The following is a 19,411-nucleotide window of genomic DNA, read 5'->3' on the forward strand; positions in this document are numbered from 1 at the left end:
TCTTTAAGCAACAAGAATAATAAAAGCAAGAAATATTTGTACAGTCACACTTTTTAGTTTTGCAGATGTTCTCAGTTCTTAAAATGCTGCGAAGTACATTTAATGAATTAATAGGAATAAACAAACATAATTGTAGACATTTGTGCTATGCCAGAGATGTAAAATTTATTATATGATCATCAAGAAGCTCCTCAGTTTCCAGAAAGATACCATCCAACACTGGAAACAGAATTCCCAAAGCACCCAAAGAAAGATACACTTTAATAGGGAGGAAATGAAAAACTTTGGGAAGCCAATAGCATCCACCTATTCAAGTTGCCCTTGATCACTAATATCTACCACATGGCCGTTGAAAGTCTCTTGGTTTCTTTTTGAGCCAGGGTTGTCAGGGATAATGTCATCCTTGTTCCAACTTGGAAAGCAGAGGCAGTTAGTTGCAGGTACTGAGACAGGTGAACGCTAAAAGCTTCTGGGTTGATTCTTTCAAAGTCAGGCACGGAGCAAAGCAGCCATCATTCAGCAGCAGCTTGAGATGCAGGGCTCACAGGAGGGCTGAGTGAAGGTTGTGAGGTTGATGGTCTCCAGGCCTGGGGTGGGGTGGCAGGAGTTGAGCAGGAAGCAGGTGGGCACACAGGGCTGAGGAATGTGGCAGGGTGGGGGGCAGTTGTCACAGCAGGTTGGCTCCAGTAACCAAGTGGTGTGAGGGCAGGTGCTGGGCAGGCAGACTCCGCACCGGCAGCATTTGTCATAGGAGCAGATGGTGGTGGCGGGGCCGGTGGGGACGCTGCAGCAGCAGGGAACACAGCAAGCCATGGTGTTGGGAATCTGTGTTTTTAATTGATTTGCTTGTAACGACAGATGAGGCTTCTAAGGTGTGAATGTCTCCTCTTGCTTTGAGGCTCTTATATACCCTCCCCAGTGGGTGTTGGTCCAACCAGAAGGCTTCTTTCCTGGTTCTTGTTTATATTAGTGTACCCATTATCCTTTGATTGGTTTGACATTTAGATGCTTGTAAAGAGTCTCTATTCTCCTAATTAACATTTATTTGAATTCCTTGCTAAATCTGAACTGATTACTCTTGCTATTTGTAACTGGAACACAAGCTTTATGATGTATCACCAAAAGCTTCTGCTATTACAATTCCAACACCAGACTTTCTGGGGAATATTGCACAATACTATACCTGTAGTTTGTAGGTCTTATCTCTACTGATGGTTTAATGTTTATTCTCTTTGCCTCTGTCTGTATCAATTGGCCTGATGACGTATTCTTGTTTGGAAAAGTTGAACTTAAGCTTCTTTTGGCTTTGGGACTTTAAAAAAATTACTTAATTTTTTGTTGAGATATAATCGACATGGAACATTGTATTAAATGTTGGGACTTTCGAAGATCGTACTTACATTAATATGGAGAAATATGCTATTGAGAAACATGGCAAACTTCAAAAAGACACCTATTGTTCCATTTTTGACTATAAATATTATATATTTAAAAATTTGGACAAAATAGGTAAGTATAAAGAAAACTTGCTCTTATTCTTATCATCAAGAGATATTCTCTATGAATATTTGTATATATGTCTCTAGTCATTTTCCTATACATTTATTATTATGTTACTGGAATCATACCTACTTTTCTGTAACTTGCCTTTTGCTTAAACATATGTATTTTCCTTATCTTGTATTCTTAAATATATTTGGTAATGTTATTCTTAGGGTTTCCTAGTATTCATCATATAGTTACACATCTAAGTTACTTAAAAATTTCATATGATTAGGTTATTTGCAAGGTGGTAATTGTGGCAGTAGTAATAACTGTGGAGAGAAGTCTTTATGCACATTTCTGACCATTTCAGGAACAGACTTATTGGGTAGAATTATTGGAACAATATTTTAAGGCCTTTGATATTCATTGCCATACCGCCCTTCAGAACGGTTTGGTTCTTTTTGTCTCTATTTATGTATTCCCACTAGCTGTATTTGAGAGTTGCTGTTTCCCTATACTTTTTGATGGATATTTTATTTTAAAAGTGTTTTGCCAACTTAGTGGGTAAAAATGAAATTTCATTATTGTATTTGTATTTCCTTTATAACAAGTTAAGTTGAGACATTCCTTCATATGTGTATTGGTTATTTATCTCTCTACTGAGAACTGGCTTGCTTTGTTTCCTTCATTAACTGCTAAGTGTGGGGAAAGTTGAATTTGTAGCTTTTATCTAGATCCTAAGTAAAAGAATAATTCAAGAGCACACTACTAATATTCACATGAAATTACTAACAGTAGAAAACGAAGATAAGGGTCTAAGTTAATCTGTATACATTTGATTTTATTCTTTTTTTTTTTTTCCAGTGTAGTGCATTTTCTCCCCAAATCAGTTGTTTCTGTGGTAGGAAGTACCTGGACTCTTTAGTTCCAATACACTGTTTAGGCTTTAGACATGGTTCAGTGTTTAAGAGGGAACACACAGTAGGCTTCTGTGCGGGATCATCCTGACCTTCACACCATTCCACTCAACTTTGACTCACCATTCTTCAAGCCATGATTCTTCTCACTTGCTCCCCACCTCTTCCTTTAAGTATACCTGTGTATCTGTGCATGATGGGGGAGCATGTCTGTTTGGTTTTCCTGGATGGCGTGTAGATTCAAAAGGACCATATTAGGAGTCAGAAAGCTCTTTACTGATCCCAATCCTGCTCATTGTCTTCCTTGTTATGGTAAGTCATTCACATTCTAGAGTTTCATCCTTTCTCCTCTGCAAGATAAGAATCATAATATCTACATTCTTCTACTTGGAAGATTATTTTCCATAGACAATCATAAAGTGCTACACAAAGATAATCATTATCCAAGTAAGTTGCAGATCAAATTTGAAGTAAGGAAAAGGGGAAATAAACAGTCTAAAGAAAAAAATATAGCTGCAGACAAGTAGAAGAGGAACCCTATAGGAAACAGCAAGCATTTATTTGAAGGTTCATACCTACAATTAAAACAGCTGGCACAGAAATTAATAAAATTTAAATTTAAGAAAGTACTCTATGACTCTGGAAAAAAGGATTTGTAATCTCTGCTGGTATCCCTGGACTTCAACCAGATTTATCTTTGAGTGAATACCTGCCAAATTGCTCATTCTTTTACTTAGGACTGACTAACATTTTCAGTATTTTAAAAATAATTTGATAGACATTTATTGAGCAGTTCCTATGCACTAAGCATTGTGATAAATTTTGGATACATAACTGTGAACAAAGTAGACCTCATTCTTGCTCTTGTGGAACTTGGAGTTTGATGGAAGGTTTACCATGCACATATTATTTTAAGTTGCTGTTATTATACATTATGATAACAGGGGTTCTAAGAGCATAAACATTAAAAGCAGAAGGAAATTATTTTAACATACTAAGCAAAACAGTATAGCGAGGCTTTCAGATTCTCACAGAATTTCATGGCAGAAAGAGATCACTCTCTTATTTAGAATGTAGTGTTACTTTGAGTTAAGCTTATAAAGATAAAGAAATTGTTACTGTTCTGTGTAGAATGTTATGTTTTCATAATTATAAATATTTAAAGCTATAGATTAGAAGCAGTTGTAAAGTAATACGTTTATGATAGTAAACTCCTCTCTTTTATTGAAAAGACTTGCTGTGCTTTATTAAATTTTTTTTCTTTGCCAGGGTCTAAGAGACCTGGGAATAACTCTCCTTTGTTTGTAAATTAGGACAGTGAATCCTAGAGCAGTGAGGTAATTTGCCTTAGATGGCCTGGTGACTGACTTGTTAGAAACTAAATATAGGACCTATTGAGATTGAGCTACCTTTTTTGTGGTTTAACATGCAAGTTTAAAGTATGTGTCAGAGATACTAAACATCTTATTTTAAGAAACAAAATTCACCTTTTTCCTTTAAGCAAATGCAGGAAAAACATGGTGATTCTGATTAGATGGTAGATTTTCAAATTGCTGAAAATCTGCATACATGTACACATGCACCTGCACACACACAAGTACTTGCCCAGTTTTAATTATACCACCTATAGTCAGTGGAGGTGTGGGGAAGGAGAAAATTCTTCCTCTACACTTGAAGGTCTTCCAGCTGGCCTAAGAATTAAATTTACATGAGAGAGATTAACAGGAAAACACCAAAGTTTTATTATGTGCTCATGGAAGGCCAATAATGAAATTGAGACCTAAAGAAACGACTAAGGCAGGCAAAAAGACAATACCTGAGGAATTGGCAGGTCAAAAAAAACCTTAACTTTGGGAGCTTCAAATAGTAAGGAATTGTAAATGGAATTTGGGCTGTGGTAGTAAATTAGGAGCAAGTAAAAGGTAGCAAGGTTTGTTTATATACATCCTTCTCAGCTTTACATTTCCTATCTCTGGTAATGATGAGCATGTGTCTTTACCTCCAAATACAGGGAGGGTACCTTTCACAATGGAGATTTATTTCCTACTTTCACGGGGACAGAGGAGGATCTGGATGTCCTTGCATAGGCTGTCTCTGAAGTAATTTTTATTTAAAATAATCAGTATAAAAAATTAATATGCCAGAGTGGCACATCTTGGGGTAGCCTGCCCTTGGCCCTACAGGGGTATCTATGACAGTGAAAACCTAAATCAAAGGTTGATAATAAAAAGAAACAAAATAGGATTGTTAGTTTCTTGCTTCAAATCTCTCTTTGCTTGGAGGTTTCAGTCTTAAAACCCTTTGCTTAGGGAGCCCCAACCTCAGGGTCTTTGCATTTCTTCTCTCCTCCTCCCCTCACTTCTTCTCCCCATCTTCAGTGGACTCAATCCATGAGTTAGTAAGCTGCTGTTGTGTCTGGAACAGCCTCTCCCCTCCTCTCCTGCCTTGTCATCTTCTAATTTTTAGCCTGGATAGCTCAGAGGCTTTCCATAACTATCCCTCACCCTGACACTGAATCACCAGATCTGGGTTTTAGTTCCTCTGTGTGCTTGCATGCCATGCTGCTCACATCAGTCACAGCAGGATCCACATGGCATTACAAATATATTCATATGCTTATGTAAAACACATGTATTGTGATTACAATAACTGGTTTGTCTTAGGGTTCCTGGGTGGCTCAGTTGATCGAGCATCCGACTCTTGGTTTTGGCTCATGTCATGATCTCCTGGGTCATGAGATTGCATATTGGGCTCTATGCTCAGTAGGGTGTCTGCTTGAAGGTTCTCTTCCTCTGCCCCTCCCCCCATTCTCTCTTTAAAATAAACAAATACTTTTTAAAAAAGATTTTATTTATTTCCGGGGCAGGGGTGGTAGAGAGTGAGAGCACAAGCAGGGGGAGCAGCAGGCAGAGGGAGAAGCAGGCTCCCTGCTGAGCTAGGAGCTCAATGTGGGACTTGATCCCAGGACACTCGGATTATGACCTGACCTGAAGGCAGATGCGTAACTGACTGAGCCACCCAAACCCCAAATAAATAAATTAACAACAACAAAAAAAGACAGCTTGTCTGCCTCCCTCATCAGATTTGAGAGAAACTTGAGAACACTCCAGGTAATAACATTGCTTTTATCTTTACAATCCTAACACAGATATGGTGCCTAGCACAGGGGAAGCACTCATGAAATACTGGCCAAGGGAATGAATGAATGGACTAAATTCCTTGTTGGTATTATTGTAGCCTGTATCCACGTACCTCATGGCTGCTAAGTTCTGTTCATTCAAACCACTAATAAGCCTGTGAGATTGTCTGAGAAATCCCTCTCTGGAGAGACTGACAAACACACTAAGGACATTGAGAAACATGTTTATTTAAAGGCATTTATTTCTTCCCTTCCTTGCCCTGCCTTTTTCTTTTTTGCCTATATTCTTTTGGTTTTAGCTCAATGCTTTTCAGATTTTGAGTTGTGCCTTTGTATATGAATGACACATATATACTTTACACATGTATATGTATACTTTGTGATATGTGTAATATATGAATTATATATGTATTCTCTCTCTAAGGCTGGGTAAAGGATAATCTCAAGATAAAAGTAAGTAGGTTGGTAAAAACAAAATGAAGTCATAGATTAAATCATGTTTATTTTTTGTATTTTGTTTCTTTTTAAAGATTTTATTTGTTTATTTGACAGAACACAAGCAGGGAGAGGGACAGAGGGAGAGGGAGAAGCAGGCTCCCCACCAAGCAAGGAGCCAGATGCTGGACTGGATCCCAGGACCCTGGAGCCAAAGGCAGATGCTTAACCAATTGAACCACCCAGGTGCCCCATTAAATCATATTTAATCAAGGCTTAGCTCTAGTTCTCAGCTCATCGCCTGGAAAGTTTTGACATTCTGTTGATCACTGGATTTGAATTTCTGTGCCAAGGATGGTGGCAAGTAGAGATATAGTGCCCTGCTTCTAGAGTTGGCCACTTAAGTTCTCTTTAAGGGAAAATGAAATTGAAATTGGTAGACCCATTAAATGACCCAGATCTTAGAACTGAATACCTGCCACTTTTAATCTGTGAGCCAATTGATCCTTTTCTGTTATAATTGGATGTGATGATTTTGTTAAAGATTCTTACATTTTTTATTTCTCTTGCATTTTTGAAGTTGATGTCATAACTGTTGACTCAGCTTCTGGCTGTTGGTATGGGAGGCTCTGTCATATGGTAGAAAGAATTGGGCTTTAAAATCAGACATACAAGGAGCTGAATTTTGGATTTCTTACTAAGTAACTTTGAGAGTGTTGAATAATTCTTTTTTTTAAAAAAGATTTTACTTATTTATTTGACAGAGATCGCAAGTAGGCAGAGAGGCAGGCAGAGAGAGAGGGATAAGTAGGCTCCCCGCTTGAGCAGAGAGCCTGATGTGGGGCTTGATCCCAGGACCCTGGGATAATGACCTGAGCCGAAGGCAGAGGCTTTAACCCACTGACCCACCCAGGCGCCCTGAGAGTGTTGAATACTTCCTAAAGCTTCATTTTTCTCATCTATGAGTGATATTTTAAGGATTATGTGAGTTACTATGATTTACCCAGCAAAGTGTAGGTAAATAAATATTGGCTCACCTCCAAATTGTATTTGGCTGAGGAAAAGGAGAGAACATAAAAGATAACCAATTTGAAGTTAACAAGCCTAGGAAGCTAGCTAGTTCCAAGCATTCTTCTAATAGATTCTTACTTTTAATAAAATAATCATCTTATCTTTACCTTTTTTAAAAAAATTAGACATATACCCAAAACTCTGACATAAACAAACAACAAATCTTGCCAGAGAAATAGTTTATTGGGAAACCCATCATGAATTTTTTTTCTCTAAGAAAATATCCAGTATAAGAAATGGGATCCACAAAGCAACATGACCAGAAAATATAGCCTTAGCTCTTAGAGAATTCATTAGTATTTTGATAATAGATGATATTCACCTGCCCAAATGAATGAAATGGTTATTCAGCCAATAATCATAAAAAGGTCTCAAGTTTTCTTTCCATTAAAATGAAGGGTAGATTTTCATATCTGGGCCATCTGGTCTGCCTCAACATCTGATAAACTGCTGAGGCAAGTGAATACTGAATAGACAGCTTCTGGGTTCTTCATTGTCAGGCATGGAGCAAAGCAGCCATCATTCAGCAGCAGCTTGAGATGCAGGGCTCACAGGAGGGCTGAGTGAAGGTTGTGAGGTTGATGGTCTCCAGGCCTGGGGTGGGGTGGCAGGAGTTGAGCAGGAAGCAGGTGGGCACACAGGGCTGAGGAATGTGGCAGGGTGGGGGGCAGTTGTCACAGCAGGTTGGCTCCAGTAACCAAGTGGTGTGAGGGCAGGTGCTGGGCAGGCAGACTCCGCACCGGCAGCATTTGTCATAGGAGCAGATGGTGGTGGCGGGGCCGGTGGGGACGCTGCAGCAGCAGGGAACACAGCAAGCCATGGTGTTGAGAATCTGGTCTGCTCTTGTTTCTTGGAAAGATGAGGTTTCTGAGGTTCAAATGTCTCCTCTTTCTTTGGGGCTCTTATATACGCTCCCCAGTGGGTGTTGGTCCAACCAGAAGGCTTCCTCTCATTTTTGTTTATCCCACTCCTCTTCACTAAGATTCTCTAATCAGTTTGGTATTTACTTGTCCATTAAGAGTCCTGCCCTTATTAAGGTAAATCATGTTTTTGACTCACTGACTTGTCATTTTTGTCATAAGATTACATTTTATCTTCACAGAGTCCTGGAATGCCAAACCTTATATGAATTATGGATAATCAGTCTGAGAGACAATTTAGCTATAGTTTCAGAGGCTATATTCTTTTCCTTGTTTTTCTCCCTTAATTTAAAATAATTGCATAACATGATACAATTTTTAATTACTAATTTTAGTACATATAACTCAAATGGTTAATTGGACCATCCTTTCAATAAAGTCAACAGGGACGTGGCTACTTCTAGAAGAACGTTGCATATGGCTGTATGCATCTCAGACATATTTACTTTATTTATTGAGGCTATAATTCAGGTTCTATTGAGTAAGTAGGATAGAGCCAGAATGGAATAAGATGAAACTCCTTTTTCATTATTTTTAATCTATTCCAAGTTTCCGAAATTTGTATTACTATTTTTTTTTAGCATTCTTTACTCAAAGTTATGTCAAAATGTAAATTCACTGGGAAGAAAGATCTACCCAGTTGCTGACTTTTGTAAAATGTACTGTTAAAAGAAAATTCACCTCATCTTTATTCATTTTCAGATGAATGCTCTACTAAATTTAAAATAAGTTGAAACAAGGACTAAAAGGAGTAGTCATAAGATTCACAAAATGGCAGTGAGTTCTGGAAGTCGATCTGATCCAATGTGATTTAGAACTATAGAAATCCTTTCTTCATGGACTTATTTCCTACTGTGCATGTTTATTTGTTTTCATATCTTGGATCTTCAATTACATTGTAAATTCCTTTGAGGAATGCCTTATACAGCATTCCTCACCTCACTTGGTCTTGATTTGCCAGAGTCTAGGTTGGCAGATGAGGAAGTTGGACTGAATAATCTCCAGGATGTAATATCCTGATTCTAGCATCTTCCCCTTGTTTAGCACGGAACTATTCAGGTAGTAGAATCTAAAGTACATAATTTGTTGGATGGCAAGAAGTTGAGGAAACATAAAGTATGCATTTTTTGGTGGGCTGTATCTGAGGGGACGTTACTGAAAACCAACTTGGCCTGTTTAAAAACGAAGAAACCTGGTTGAAACAATCAGCAAAAAATACTAAATGTCATTGGTAAATAAGCTTTATGCATTTTATTGGAAGAAAAACTCATTAGTGAAGTTGGCTTGATTTTTGCTTGAATATTGATATGTGTCACAAAGCTTATCAAATAAAAATGAAGGTTAGCGCCTTCTAGGTACTTTGCATCTTTGTGTGATCATCTATTGCAATGTCCTTCCCCAACTCTCTACTTCTCAAATCCTGCTCATTCCTCAAGCATCAGCTTAAATATCTTCTTCATGGCAACCTTTAGGTGGTTCTTCTAGATGTTTTCATTTTTTGCTTTAACAAAGTGTGCTGCCTATCTTTTCATGTAAACCTCATTTCAGTCTGTTATATATTATGGCTCATCATTTTTATCTGTCTTCCTCACTTCGATGCAAACTCTCTGAAAGTGGGAATTATGACTTCATTTTCTTTGTCTCTGTCAAGTACCTAGGTCAGAGTAGGCATTTGATAAATGTGTTTTGAATTGGATTAAATTACAGATTAGAATGAAAAAGGTATGTATTTATTTTTAGAATATCCCCTAATAATAATAATAATACTTTACATAAGCAGAATGATTCATTTCATTTCTGAAGTGCTTTTACACTTGTCAAAGCGGTTTTACATTTAAAACTTCACCTAAATGAGTCAATGAAAAAAAAATATGGCTCAGCTCAGTTTTTGGGGTCTCTTCTGTATGTGGATGTTTAATTGCCAGTTTCTCAGAATCTTTAAAAGGAGAAACACAATGTAGTTACTTAAAGAGGCAGGTAAATATTAAAATTAAAAGTAGGAGCTGACCTTGGAATTTAAAATGATTTTAATCTTAGAGCTTAATATATTTGACTGTTCAGGCAATTTTCTTCAAGTATGTACATATCCTTGTGAGGCCTCCTTTTGCCTATGAGATTTATGCTGATGTCATCAGATGGTGTCATTCTGCTGGACGTATTTATAGGTTTATGATGTGCACACATGTGTCAAGAGTTGTTTGGTAATTATAGCATTAAACACGAGACAGCACGTGGTTTGGGCACAGTGGTGTTTATTTAGTTTTAAAGTGAGGAGGTCCATGACGGTGTTTATTTGACTTCTCACTGGAAATCATTCAAAATGTAGAACAGTTCTGCAAAACTGAAGGCACAGGGTCAGAACATTTTCTTCCAGAGCTTTTAATTAAAGACCATTTGCTGAGTGGCCCTTAATGACTATCGTTGTCCCCTGGGGCAATGTGGGCAAGCTCTTGGACCTATCTTTGGCTAGCAGCCTGGTGCTTCACATTCACCGGGCTGGACACAGGTTGTGACAGAGATCCCGCTTAGGGGTGGAGGAGGGTGGCCGCTGTTGAGCAGCCAGCATGATGGAACGTAGGAGTCAGGCTCACAGCAGGGTGGGGGGCAGGTGTCGCAGCAGGTGGGCTGGAGGAGGCTGATCTCGTGTGGGCAGGTGCTGGGCAGGTCGACTCCACATTGACAGCATAGGTCAGAGGAGCAGATGGTGGTGGCAGGGCCGGCGGGGATGCTGCAGCAGCCTTGGAGACCAGACTCACGGCAAGACATTTTGTTTCGAAGGAAGATATTCTACAGAGTTGTTCTCTGTGAGTCTTTTATATGGAGCTGTCTCAGGGAACACAGCTTCTGTCCATCATAAAGTTTCCCTGTTGTTGTTTGTATAATCCCGTGCAAATAACTCACTAACTTCTTATTTATCAGCTGTGGGATGAGCTCTCCTTCAGTTTTATTTGGTTGTGTTGCTACATTTCAAACGTGCTTTCTGATGCTGTTTCAAAATGTTATCAGTGTAGGTTCTCTACTTACTCAATCACGGGCAAATATGTCACTGTCTTTTCTAACTTTACTCTTTTTTACCAACCAGAATTTGTTCTTAAAAAGGACCACTGCTGAGTGTAGAGAATAAAGAGTGATTTCCCTGGAAAGTAAGAAATGATCCTTCTCGAAATGTATGTTCTGGATATATTTGGGAAGTCGAAACCTCTGGGACTTTTTTTTCCTGCCAGATTCACCTTGCTATCTTTTTCATGGATTTGAGGGGATAAATGAATATCAGAAATAAAAAAAAATCATCTTGATTGGGAAGTTCAGAGCCTAATAGATGATTTTCTGTACTGAAAATTGTCTGTGTATGCAATTATGTATAAATAAGCTCTCAAAGGACATTGTTTTTTATTTTTAACCAGGAAATTGAACATATTAAAACATAGGTCCATAAGACTATATGTGGTCTGAAAAATGAGCTTTCCTCTCTTTGCAAAACACCAAACTTTTCAGAAAAGCCAAACTGCTGACCTGCCTATTTCATTTTTCAAAACTACTGCCAAAGCTGGTAGTCACCTCCCATCAAACTTTTAAAAAAGTCCTTCCACTTTAATTCAAGGTAATATTAAGATGTCATGGCCAAAGCTAGTACATAACTACAGTAAAGGACACTAGTAAGCAGATCTATTCATTATAAGTCAAATATTTATTCAACCTGTAATATATTCTGAAAACTGTAGGAGAGAGAAAAATAGAAGGCATGGTGCCTGCCCTCCAAGAGTACCAACTCTGATGGAAAAGGCTAGATATCCCTTTGCATATGATTCAAACAATGTATAATTAAGTACAAGACAAGGTAATGGGAGGAATGCTGGAGCTAGGTTTGAATCCAAATTATAAATTACATGTTGTGAGACCTAGATCAAGTTATTTGGGCTTCAGTTTTCTCAACTACAAATTTGGGGAAAATAGTAATATACACCTACTATAGTCTTACTTCAAGAATTAAATAAAGATGACATGAGAATTGCTTATGCAAATCATTCAGCCTTGTGTGTGACACTGTCAGGTCATTTCGGTGCAGTTTCCCCAATAGGCACTGTGAGAAGGTCCACAGGAGGAAATACTGTGGAGAGGCTCAGTGATCAGAGATGCCTGCAGGGTTTGGAATAAGTCGTTTTGATTAGACTATGCTTAGAAAAGAGATAAGTGTCTTTGGGGCAAGGAAAACAATGACTTCTTCCATGTTCTGCCCCTATGCTGCTCCTGTCCCTGGTAGAGCTGGCCAGGCCTTCTTGGGCCTTGATTGCAACCCTTATCTACCCATAAAACTTGGCTGCAGTTTTTGCACACGTGTTGGTTCTTAACTAGAATGTAATCTCCTTCAAAGCAGAGACTATGTCTTATTTTTCCTGGTTTCTGTAGTACCTAACCATAGGGCCTGGATCATGGGATGGAGTTTTGGGGGGTGGAACACATGGAAGGAATGGTTGAGGAAGGAAGGTTGGAAAATAATGATAACTAACATTTATGATGCAAATACTTCTGTATCAAGTTTAGTTGGGAAAACCTCACACGAAGTATTTCAACAGAGAGAATTTTAAGATAGGGGAATTGGTTAAATAGTTATGGGAGGACTGAAAAAGCCAAAAAGGAAAACTGAGGTGACAAACACAAGAAGCAGGCTACCAGCCTTGGGCGGGGACTGGGGAGAAGAGATTGGGGGCAACTGAACCCAGATGCTTGGCAGAGTGGCCCTGCAGAGCTGGGCACAGACCCCAGGGGCTGCCCAACTGGTGCTTTTGCCTCAGAAGCTCAGGGGAGAGGCCCCTTGGGGCCAGGATGTGGGCCTTCATGGGTGGGAGGTGGGAGTCACCCCCTTGCTGGTGTAGATGTTTCTGAGGGGATGCAGTGATGCTATTTTTGGAGCATCATGGAAAGAAGCTGGACACTAGAATCTACTGTGGCTGCCTGTTAAAGGACTGGATGCTGGGGCAATAAGACCTTCTCTTCCTCGGGCCTTACAGACTCCTCCTAGTGCCCTCCATTGGTGGAATCTACTAGAAAGTCAGGCGAAGGAGATTAAGAGTCCTCACCCCTAGCATCACAGAGTATAGAAAGATGGACCTGGAGGTTGACAGTTGGTACACACTGTTCTAAAGGCTGTACATGTTTTAATTAATTTAATCTTGACTACAGTTTTAGAAGGTATATACTTTTTTTAAACATTTTTTTAATTAACATATAATGTATTATTTGTTTCAAGGGTACAGGTCTGTGATTCATCAGTCTTACGTAATTCACAGCATCCCCATAGCAATATCCTCCCCAGTGTCCATCACCCTGCCACCCTATCCCTCCCACTCTACTTCCCTCCAGCAACCCTCAGTTTGTTTCCTGAGATTAAGAGTTTCTTATGGTTTGTCTCCCTCTGGTTTCATCTTGTTTCATTTTTCCTTCCCTTCCCCTATGATTCAGTCTTGTTTATCAAATTCTTCATATCAGTGAGATCATATGATAATTGTCTTTCTCTGATTGACCTATTTCGCTTAGCATAATACCCTCTAGTTCTATCCTTATCGTGGCAAATGGCAGGATTTCGTTTTTTTGATGGCTGCATAATATTCCATTATATATATGTATATATATGTGTGTGTGTGTGTATATATATATATATGTATATCTCCCATCTTTTTTATACATTCATCTGTTGATGGATATCTAGGCTCTTTCCATAGTTTGGCTATTGTGGACATCACTGCTATAAACATGGGGGTGTATATGCCCTTTGGATCACTACCTTTGTATCTTTGTGGTAAATACCCAGTAATGCAATTACTGGGTTGTAGGGTAGGTCTATTTTCAACTTTTGAGGCACTTCCATACTGTTTTCTGGAGCGGCTGCACCAGCTTGCATTCCCACCAACAGTGTAGGAGGGTTCCCCTTTCTCTGCATCCTTGCCAACATCTGTCCTTTCCTGACTTGTTAATTTTAGCCATTCTGACTGGTGGTAACTCATTGTGCTTTTGATTTGTATTTCCCTGATGTTGAACACTTTTTCATGTGTCTGTTGGCCATTTGAATGTCTTCTTTGCAGAAATGTCTGTTCATGTCCTCTGCCCATTTCTTGGTTGGATTATTTGTTCTTTGGGTGTTGAGATTGGTAAGTTCCTTATAGATTTTGGATACTAATCCTTTATCTGATAGGTCATTTGCAAATATCTTCTCCCATTCTGTCGGTTATCTTTTGATCTTGTTGATTGTTTCCTTTGCTGTGCAAAAGCTTTTGATTTTGATGAAGCTGCAATAGTTCATTTTTGCCCTTGCTTCCCTTGCCTTTGGTGATGTTTCTAGGAAAAGCTTGCTGTGGCTGAGGTTGAAGAGGTTGCTGCCTATGTTCTCCTCAAGGATTTTGATGGATTCCTGTCTCACGTTGAGGTCTTTCATCCATTTTGAGTCTGTTCTTGTGTGTGGTGTAAGGAAATGTTCCAGTTTCATTCTTCTGCATGTGGCTCTCCAGTTTTCCCAACACCATTTGTTGAAGAGCTGGTCTTTTTTTCCATTGGAAATTCTTTGGAGGTATATACTTTTAAAAAATGTTTTTAAATTGCAATATAGCTGACACACAATGCTACATTGGTTTCAGGTGTACAACATAGTGATAGGACAGATCTGTACATTATGCCATGCTCAACACAGTGTGGCCTCCATCTGTCACCATCCAACACTACTGCAATACCATTGACGGTATTCCCTGTGTTATACTTTTCATCCCCATAATTTATTCATTACATAACTGGAATCTTGTATCCCCCACTCCGCTTTACCCCCTTTGCCCATCCCCTACCCTCTTCACTCTGGAAACCACCAGTTCTCTGTATTTATACATACTTTTCAAAAATCACCTTTTTATTCTTGAATAATTTAAGATTTACACAAAGTTTGCAGATAGTACAGCATTCCTATCTACCCCTCACTCAATTTCCCTTAATGATAATATCTTACAATACCATTGTGCATATGTTGAAACTAAGAAACCAACATTGGTACATTGCTGTTAATTAAACTTCAGGTGTTATTCAGATATCACTAGTTTTTCCATTACTGTCCTTTTTCTGTTCTAGGATCCAATCCACCATCCCAAAATAATTTAGTCATCACATCTCCTTAGTCTCCTCTGGTCAGGGACAATCTTTTCTCAGTCTTTCCTAGTTTTTCATGACCTGTACAGTTCTGTGGTGTACTAGTTATGTAGGTTACAAACTATTTTTAATCTTATCTGACAGTTGAGGAACCCGAGGCAGAGAGGAGTTAAATGATATGACCAAAGGACACATAGCTAGTAAGTGTTAGAGATATAATTTAAAGCAAGACAGTCTGGTTGCAGAGACGACTCTCTTGACTGTCATATAGGGGACATTGCTCTGACAAGTGTAGGTTGCACCTTGCCCCAGGATTAGTAGCAGGTAAAATTTGCTAGAATTGACTATATCAGGTTATTGGGGGTCTTAAAAGCCACACTGAAGAATTTAGCTTTGATTCAGTAAAAAAATAAAATAAAAAAAATAAATTTTGAGTTATCCTAGAGTTTTGAGCAATTCAACTTAGCCAATATTTATAATAGGAATAGAAGCTTGGTCTCAAAGAGGTATAGTTTGGATGAAGGGAGAGGCATGGGATTATTGAACCAAGGTTAACTAGGAGGCTGTGATCAGGGGTCTGGTGATCAGTGCCTAAATTAGGCTAGAATCAGTGAAGATGGAAAGAAAGGTCTGGAGGCCAGGATAAATTTGAAAGAAAAATGATATGACTTGGTTTCCTGTTCTCTTATCAAGGATAAACAATTATTAACTTTATAGATAGTTTGTTTTTGCATTGAACTGGGTTATTGAAACTCATAAGAAAATCGAAAATGTGTTTGAATTGCCAAACATTCCATATTTCAGTGCAGGCTTAATGACCCAGTCCATGTTTTTCCTGTGCTGAGGTTGCTAATCACTATTTAATGTCTGACTTTAAAAAAAAAAGATTTGTTTTCACCTTAGAACCTAAACAGTTTTTCCTAGACTCACTATATACTCATTTTGTCTTAAACTGTAATCACCCCAGAGAGAGTGAGTTACTATATATAACCAGATATATAATTTAGGGGGATAATTTAAAATGTATTGTTAAGTGGCATATACTTTCTCCTAGATAAAGAGAGCCATGTGTAATCCTATTTGTCTTGAACATAGTGCTGTATGCAAAGGAGGTGTGTACTTTGGTATAGTGGAAAGAGAAGCGGTTTTTGGATTCAAGTGGTTTTAGGTTTGATCCCCCCCGGCACTTACTATTTGTGTAACTTTGGGAGCCTCAATTTTCTCTCCTGTAAGAGAATGATGGTAGTTATCTGTCTGTGTTTTTTGTTAGAAATGAAATAATGCCCATGAAGCATAAATTAGAATGCCTGGTAGATATTCACCAAATGTTAGCTATAATGAATGAAAGTAGCAAAAGTGATAAATTGGGGTGGAGTTGGTTAGTGGCATGGAGTACTTTTACTTAAAATGCTTCTGGACGATCTAGAACCATGGAATTTTAAAGCTGAAAGTGTCCTAGAGAGCTTCTGGTCAACCAACCCTTTTAATTGATTTAAGACGCACAGAGCTCCAGTGACCAGCTCAGGGCTGCAGAGGCAGCTCAAGCGCAGAGCCACACATTTCCTGGGTTCCATCTGGGGCATTTTAACTAGCGCCAAGGGTCTTCGATTGCCTAAAGGTCCACAGAGGTAGTACTGGGACACTCAGACCTATTTTCAGTATTAAAAATAAAGTCTAAATATTTATCCCTTATAAGCATGTATGAAAATGTAAGACTGCTTTGCTTTTGACTAAAAAAAAAAGAGGTAACTTGGGTATATTAATCCTAAAATTCTCACTGATGCTTACAAATGTATTTTGAACAAACATGAAGGAAGCAGTGAATTATTTTACGAAGGTACATGGGAAAAATATTTTTTTTCTAGAAATAAGGGGGTGCCTTTTGGTGAGGAAGCTGGGAATCATTGTGTGGCAATAATGGCGAGTGTCTCTCACCATCCAGAGTGGGGCTGTCAACACACTGGGTTGTTTGATTCTCACAATAATCCTGGAACATAAGCAGGGATAAGAGTATCATTTCTGCTATGATAACAAGGAAACCGAGGCTGAGAGGACGTGAATAGCCCAAAGTTCCAAGGCAAGTCCAAGAAAATATATGAGATTGCAGTTTGGGTATTTTCTGTAAAAATTTTGCACACTTGGAATTTTCCAGGACAACTACAGAGATGAATTAATGGTCATCACCAAAGTTTTGTTCTAAGAGGAATTGTGTGTTTTCGCTTCCAGAATTGTGTGCCTGTTTCTTGTGGATGGAGAATACTGCACTACAGTCTGAGATTTTTAGTTCATTTTAACACCATGATATTATATGACACTTGGACTAGTAAACTTCTAAGGAGAATTCTGACTCATGTAAACCAAGCCTCATTTGAGGGATCAAAGAATACCCAATAAATGCTAATATTCAGAATTGATTTTTGTAGAAGATAGCATATGTGAAGAAATGGGTATTTGGTCTTCCCCAAATTACATTGCATTTTGAGCTTGGAATTTTGCTGATGGCTATAACTAAGGAAATCAAAATTATTTCTACAAAGTGGCCAGTTTGTTTAGTCAGCTAGGGAAGAAAGAAAAATCAGTTTCAGGGTCAGTGGAAATTAAAATGAATAAAACATTTAAAAAACATATTAATCTCCAGGTTCCAGGATAGAGCTTGGCATAGTGGTTGTCTTCAAAAAATACCTATTGAGTAAAAAGATCCTAAAGATGACCTAGTGAATTTTTCACTTTTTAACCCATGACAAAGAGCCGGTATCTAATTTTTCAATGATTCCACCACACATGCTCTCCTTCTGCTGAGATAAATCTTGGATACGATGAATTGCTGTACAGGTTTAGGTAGGCATTCCACTTTCCCTGAGAGGAAACATGAGAATAAATCATCACAAAGCAACATTTGCTAAGCCAGAATAAAGTTTATTAAGGAATAGTCAAAATAGTTATTTCTCAAAGAGCCATGAAATGGCCTAAAAGACAGAAAGAAGGTCTTTAACTCCACTCAAAGGAGGAGAGAAGAAGTTGAGTGAATTCATGAAAACATGGCCCAGGGACTTGGGATTGATTTAGCCTGATGTAGGTGGTGGCAGGGGTTGAAGGTCAGATGATGAGCCCCAGATCCCTGACCTATGCAGAGACAGGGTTGCTTAGCAGGGCTCACAGGGGCTCTGACAGCCAGGCTGCACGTAGGTGGTCAGGTTGATCCCACTCATTCCGGGAGTTGGGTAGGAAGAATTGAGCAGCCAGCAAGTTGGCACATAGGTGTCAGGCTCACAGCAGGGTGGGGGGCAGGTGTCGCAGCAGGTGGGCTGGAGGAGGCTGATGTCATGAGGGCAGGTGCTGGGCAGGCAGACTCCACACCGGCAGCATTTGTCAGAGGAGCAGATGGTGGTGGCGGGGCCGGTGGGGACGCTGCAGCAGCAGGGAACACAGCAAGCCATGGTATCAGGAGTTGGGTTTTTGTTGGGTTGAGAAGAGAAGTCTGTTGGTTTCTCAATGCTTCTCTCTTCTGCCTTGGCTCTTTTATACTCACCTCCCTGGGCGTCAGCCTATTACCACAATTTTTTTTTCCGTGTTTCAGTTTAAAACTATCTCCATTAAAACTGTCTAATTACTTAAGTGTTTATTACCTGAGACACATTCTTTACCTCATAAAAGGGGTTTAGGTTGTTTTGTTGTCAAATTAGGACTCTTCATGTTGGCTCTTTGTCACTTTAAGGACACTTCATTTCAGTCTTCAAAGGCACCGAGTCATTAACCTCTAATCATTATACATCATTAGTGATGGCCTGGTATGCTAGGTATCTGCCAATCATCCCCACATTTCTTTTCTGTTTCTCAGATAAGGAGACAAGTAGGCTTTTTGATTGCTAGTCTTCCAGCAACCAAAGATTCTATGTGATAATCTAGGTCTTCTGGCTGAAAAAGTGCTAAGAGTCTTAGATTTATTCTTCATGGCTCCGACAAGCTGAATTAAGACAAACAGTTGGGATCTATAGAGAAGGTGATTCTTTTTTTTTTTAGATTTTTTAAATTTATTTATCTGACAGAGAGCGATCACAAGTAGGCAGAGAGGCAGGCAGAGAGAGAGAGAGGGAAGCAGGCTCCCCGCTGAGCAGAGAGCCCGACGCGGGACTCGATCCCAGGACCCTGAGATCATGACCTGAGCCGAAGGCAGCGGCTTAACCCACTGAGCCACCCAGGCGCCCGAGAAGGAGATTCTGTGTAAAGAAACACTTCCTTAGCTGTAAAAATCATTTGCTTTTCATTCCCTCCATGCGTGCGGTGAACGATAACTTGTCAGGGACAGGCCAGATGAGAGT

The 19,411-nt window shown here is 39.2% G+C and overlaps 3 protein-coding genes across 3 annotated transcripts; all 3 read right to left on the reverse strand.

The window, feature by feature from the left end:
- Positions 1 to 516: 516 nt before the first annotated feature.
- On the reverse strand, positions 517 to 813 carry LOC308356942 (keratin-associated protein 3-3; the record flags this gene model as incomplete). The annotated part of the gene is made up of 1 exon (XM_080826336.1): positions 517 to 813. One exon carries the CDS (start codon positions 811 to 813, stop codon positions 517 to 519), a length of 297 nt encoding a protein of 98 aa, XP_080682462.1.
- Positions 814 to 6,073: 5,260 nt separating this feature from the next.
- Positions 6,074 to 7,867, reverse strand: LOC308356941 (keratin-associated protein 3-3; the record flags this gene model as incomplete). Its single annotated transcript, XM_080826335.1, has 1 exon — positions 6,074 to 7,867. The coding sequence occupies one exon, from the start codon at positions 7,865 to 7,867 to the stop codon at positions 7,571 to 7,573; it is 297 nt and encodes a 98-aa protein (XP_080682461.1). The 3' UTR covers positions 6,074 to 7,570.
- A 10,129-nt stretch (positions 7,868 to 17,996) lies between these two features.
- On the reverse strand, positions 17,997 to 18,580 carry KRTAP3-1 (keratin associated protein 3-1). The gene has a single exon (XM_080826337.1). It carries the CDS (start codon positions 18,527 to 18,529, stop codon positions 18,236 to 18,238), a length of 294 nt encoding a protein of 97 aa, XP_080682463.1. The 5' UTR covers positions 18,530 to 18,580; the 3' UTR covers positions 17,997 to 18,235.
- Positions 18,581 to 19,411: the final 831 nt, after the last annotated feature.

The sequence above is a fragment of the Martes martes genome (genome assembly GCF_963455335.1).
Source record: "Martes martes genome assembly, chromosome: 16".
Classification (NCBI taxonomy): domain Eukaryota; kingdom Metazoa; phylum Chordata; class Mammalia; order Carnivora; family Mustelidae; genus Martes; species Martes martes.

What these genes read in the sequence shown, in the direction of transcription:
- KRTAP3-1 (XM_080826337.1), bottom strand. Translation starts at nt 18,529, where the DNA reads ATGGCTTGCTGTGTTCCCTGCTGCTGCAGCGTCCCCACCGGCCCCGCC.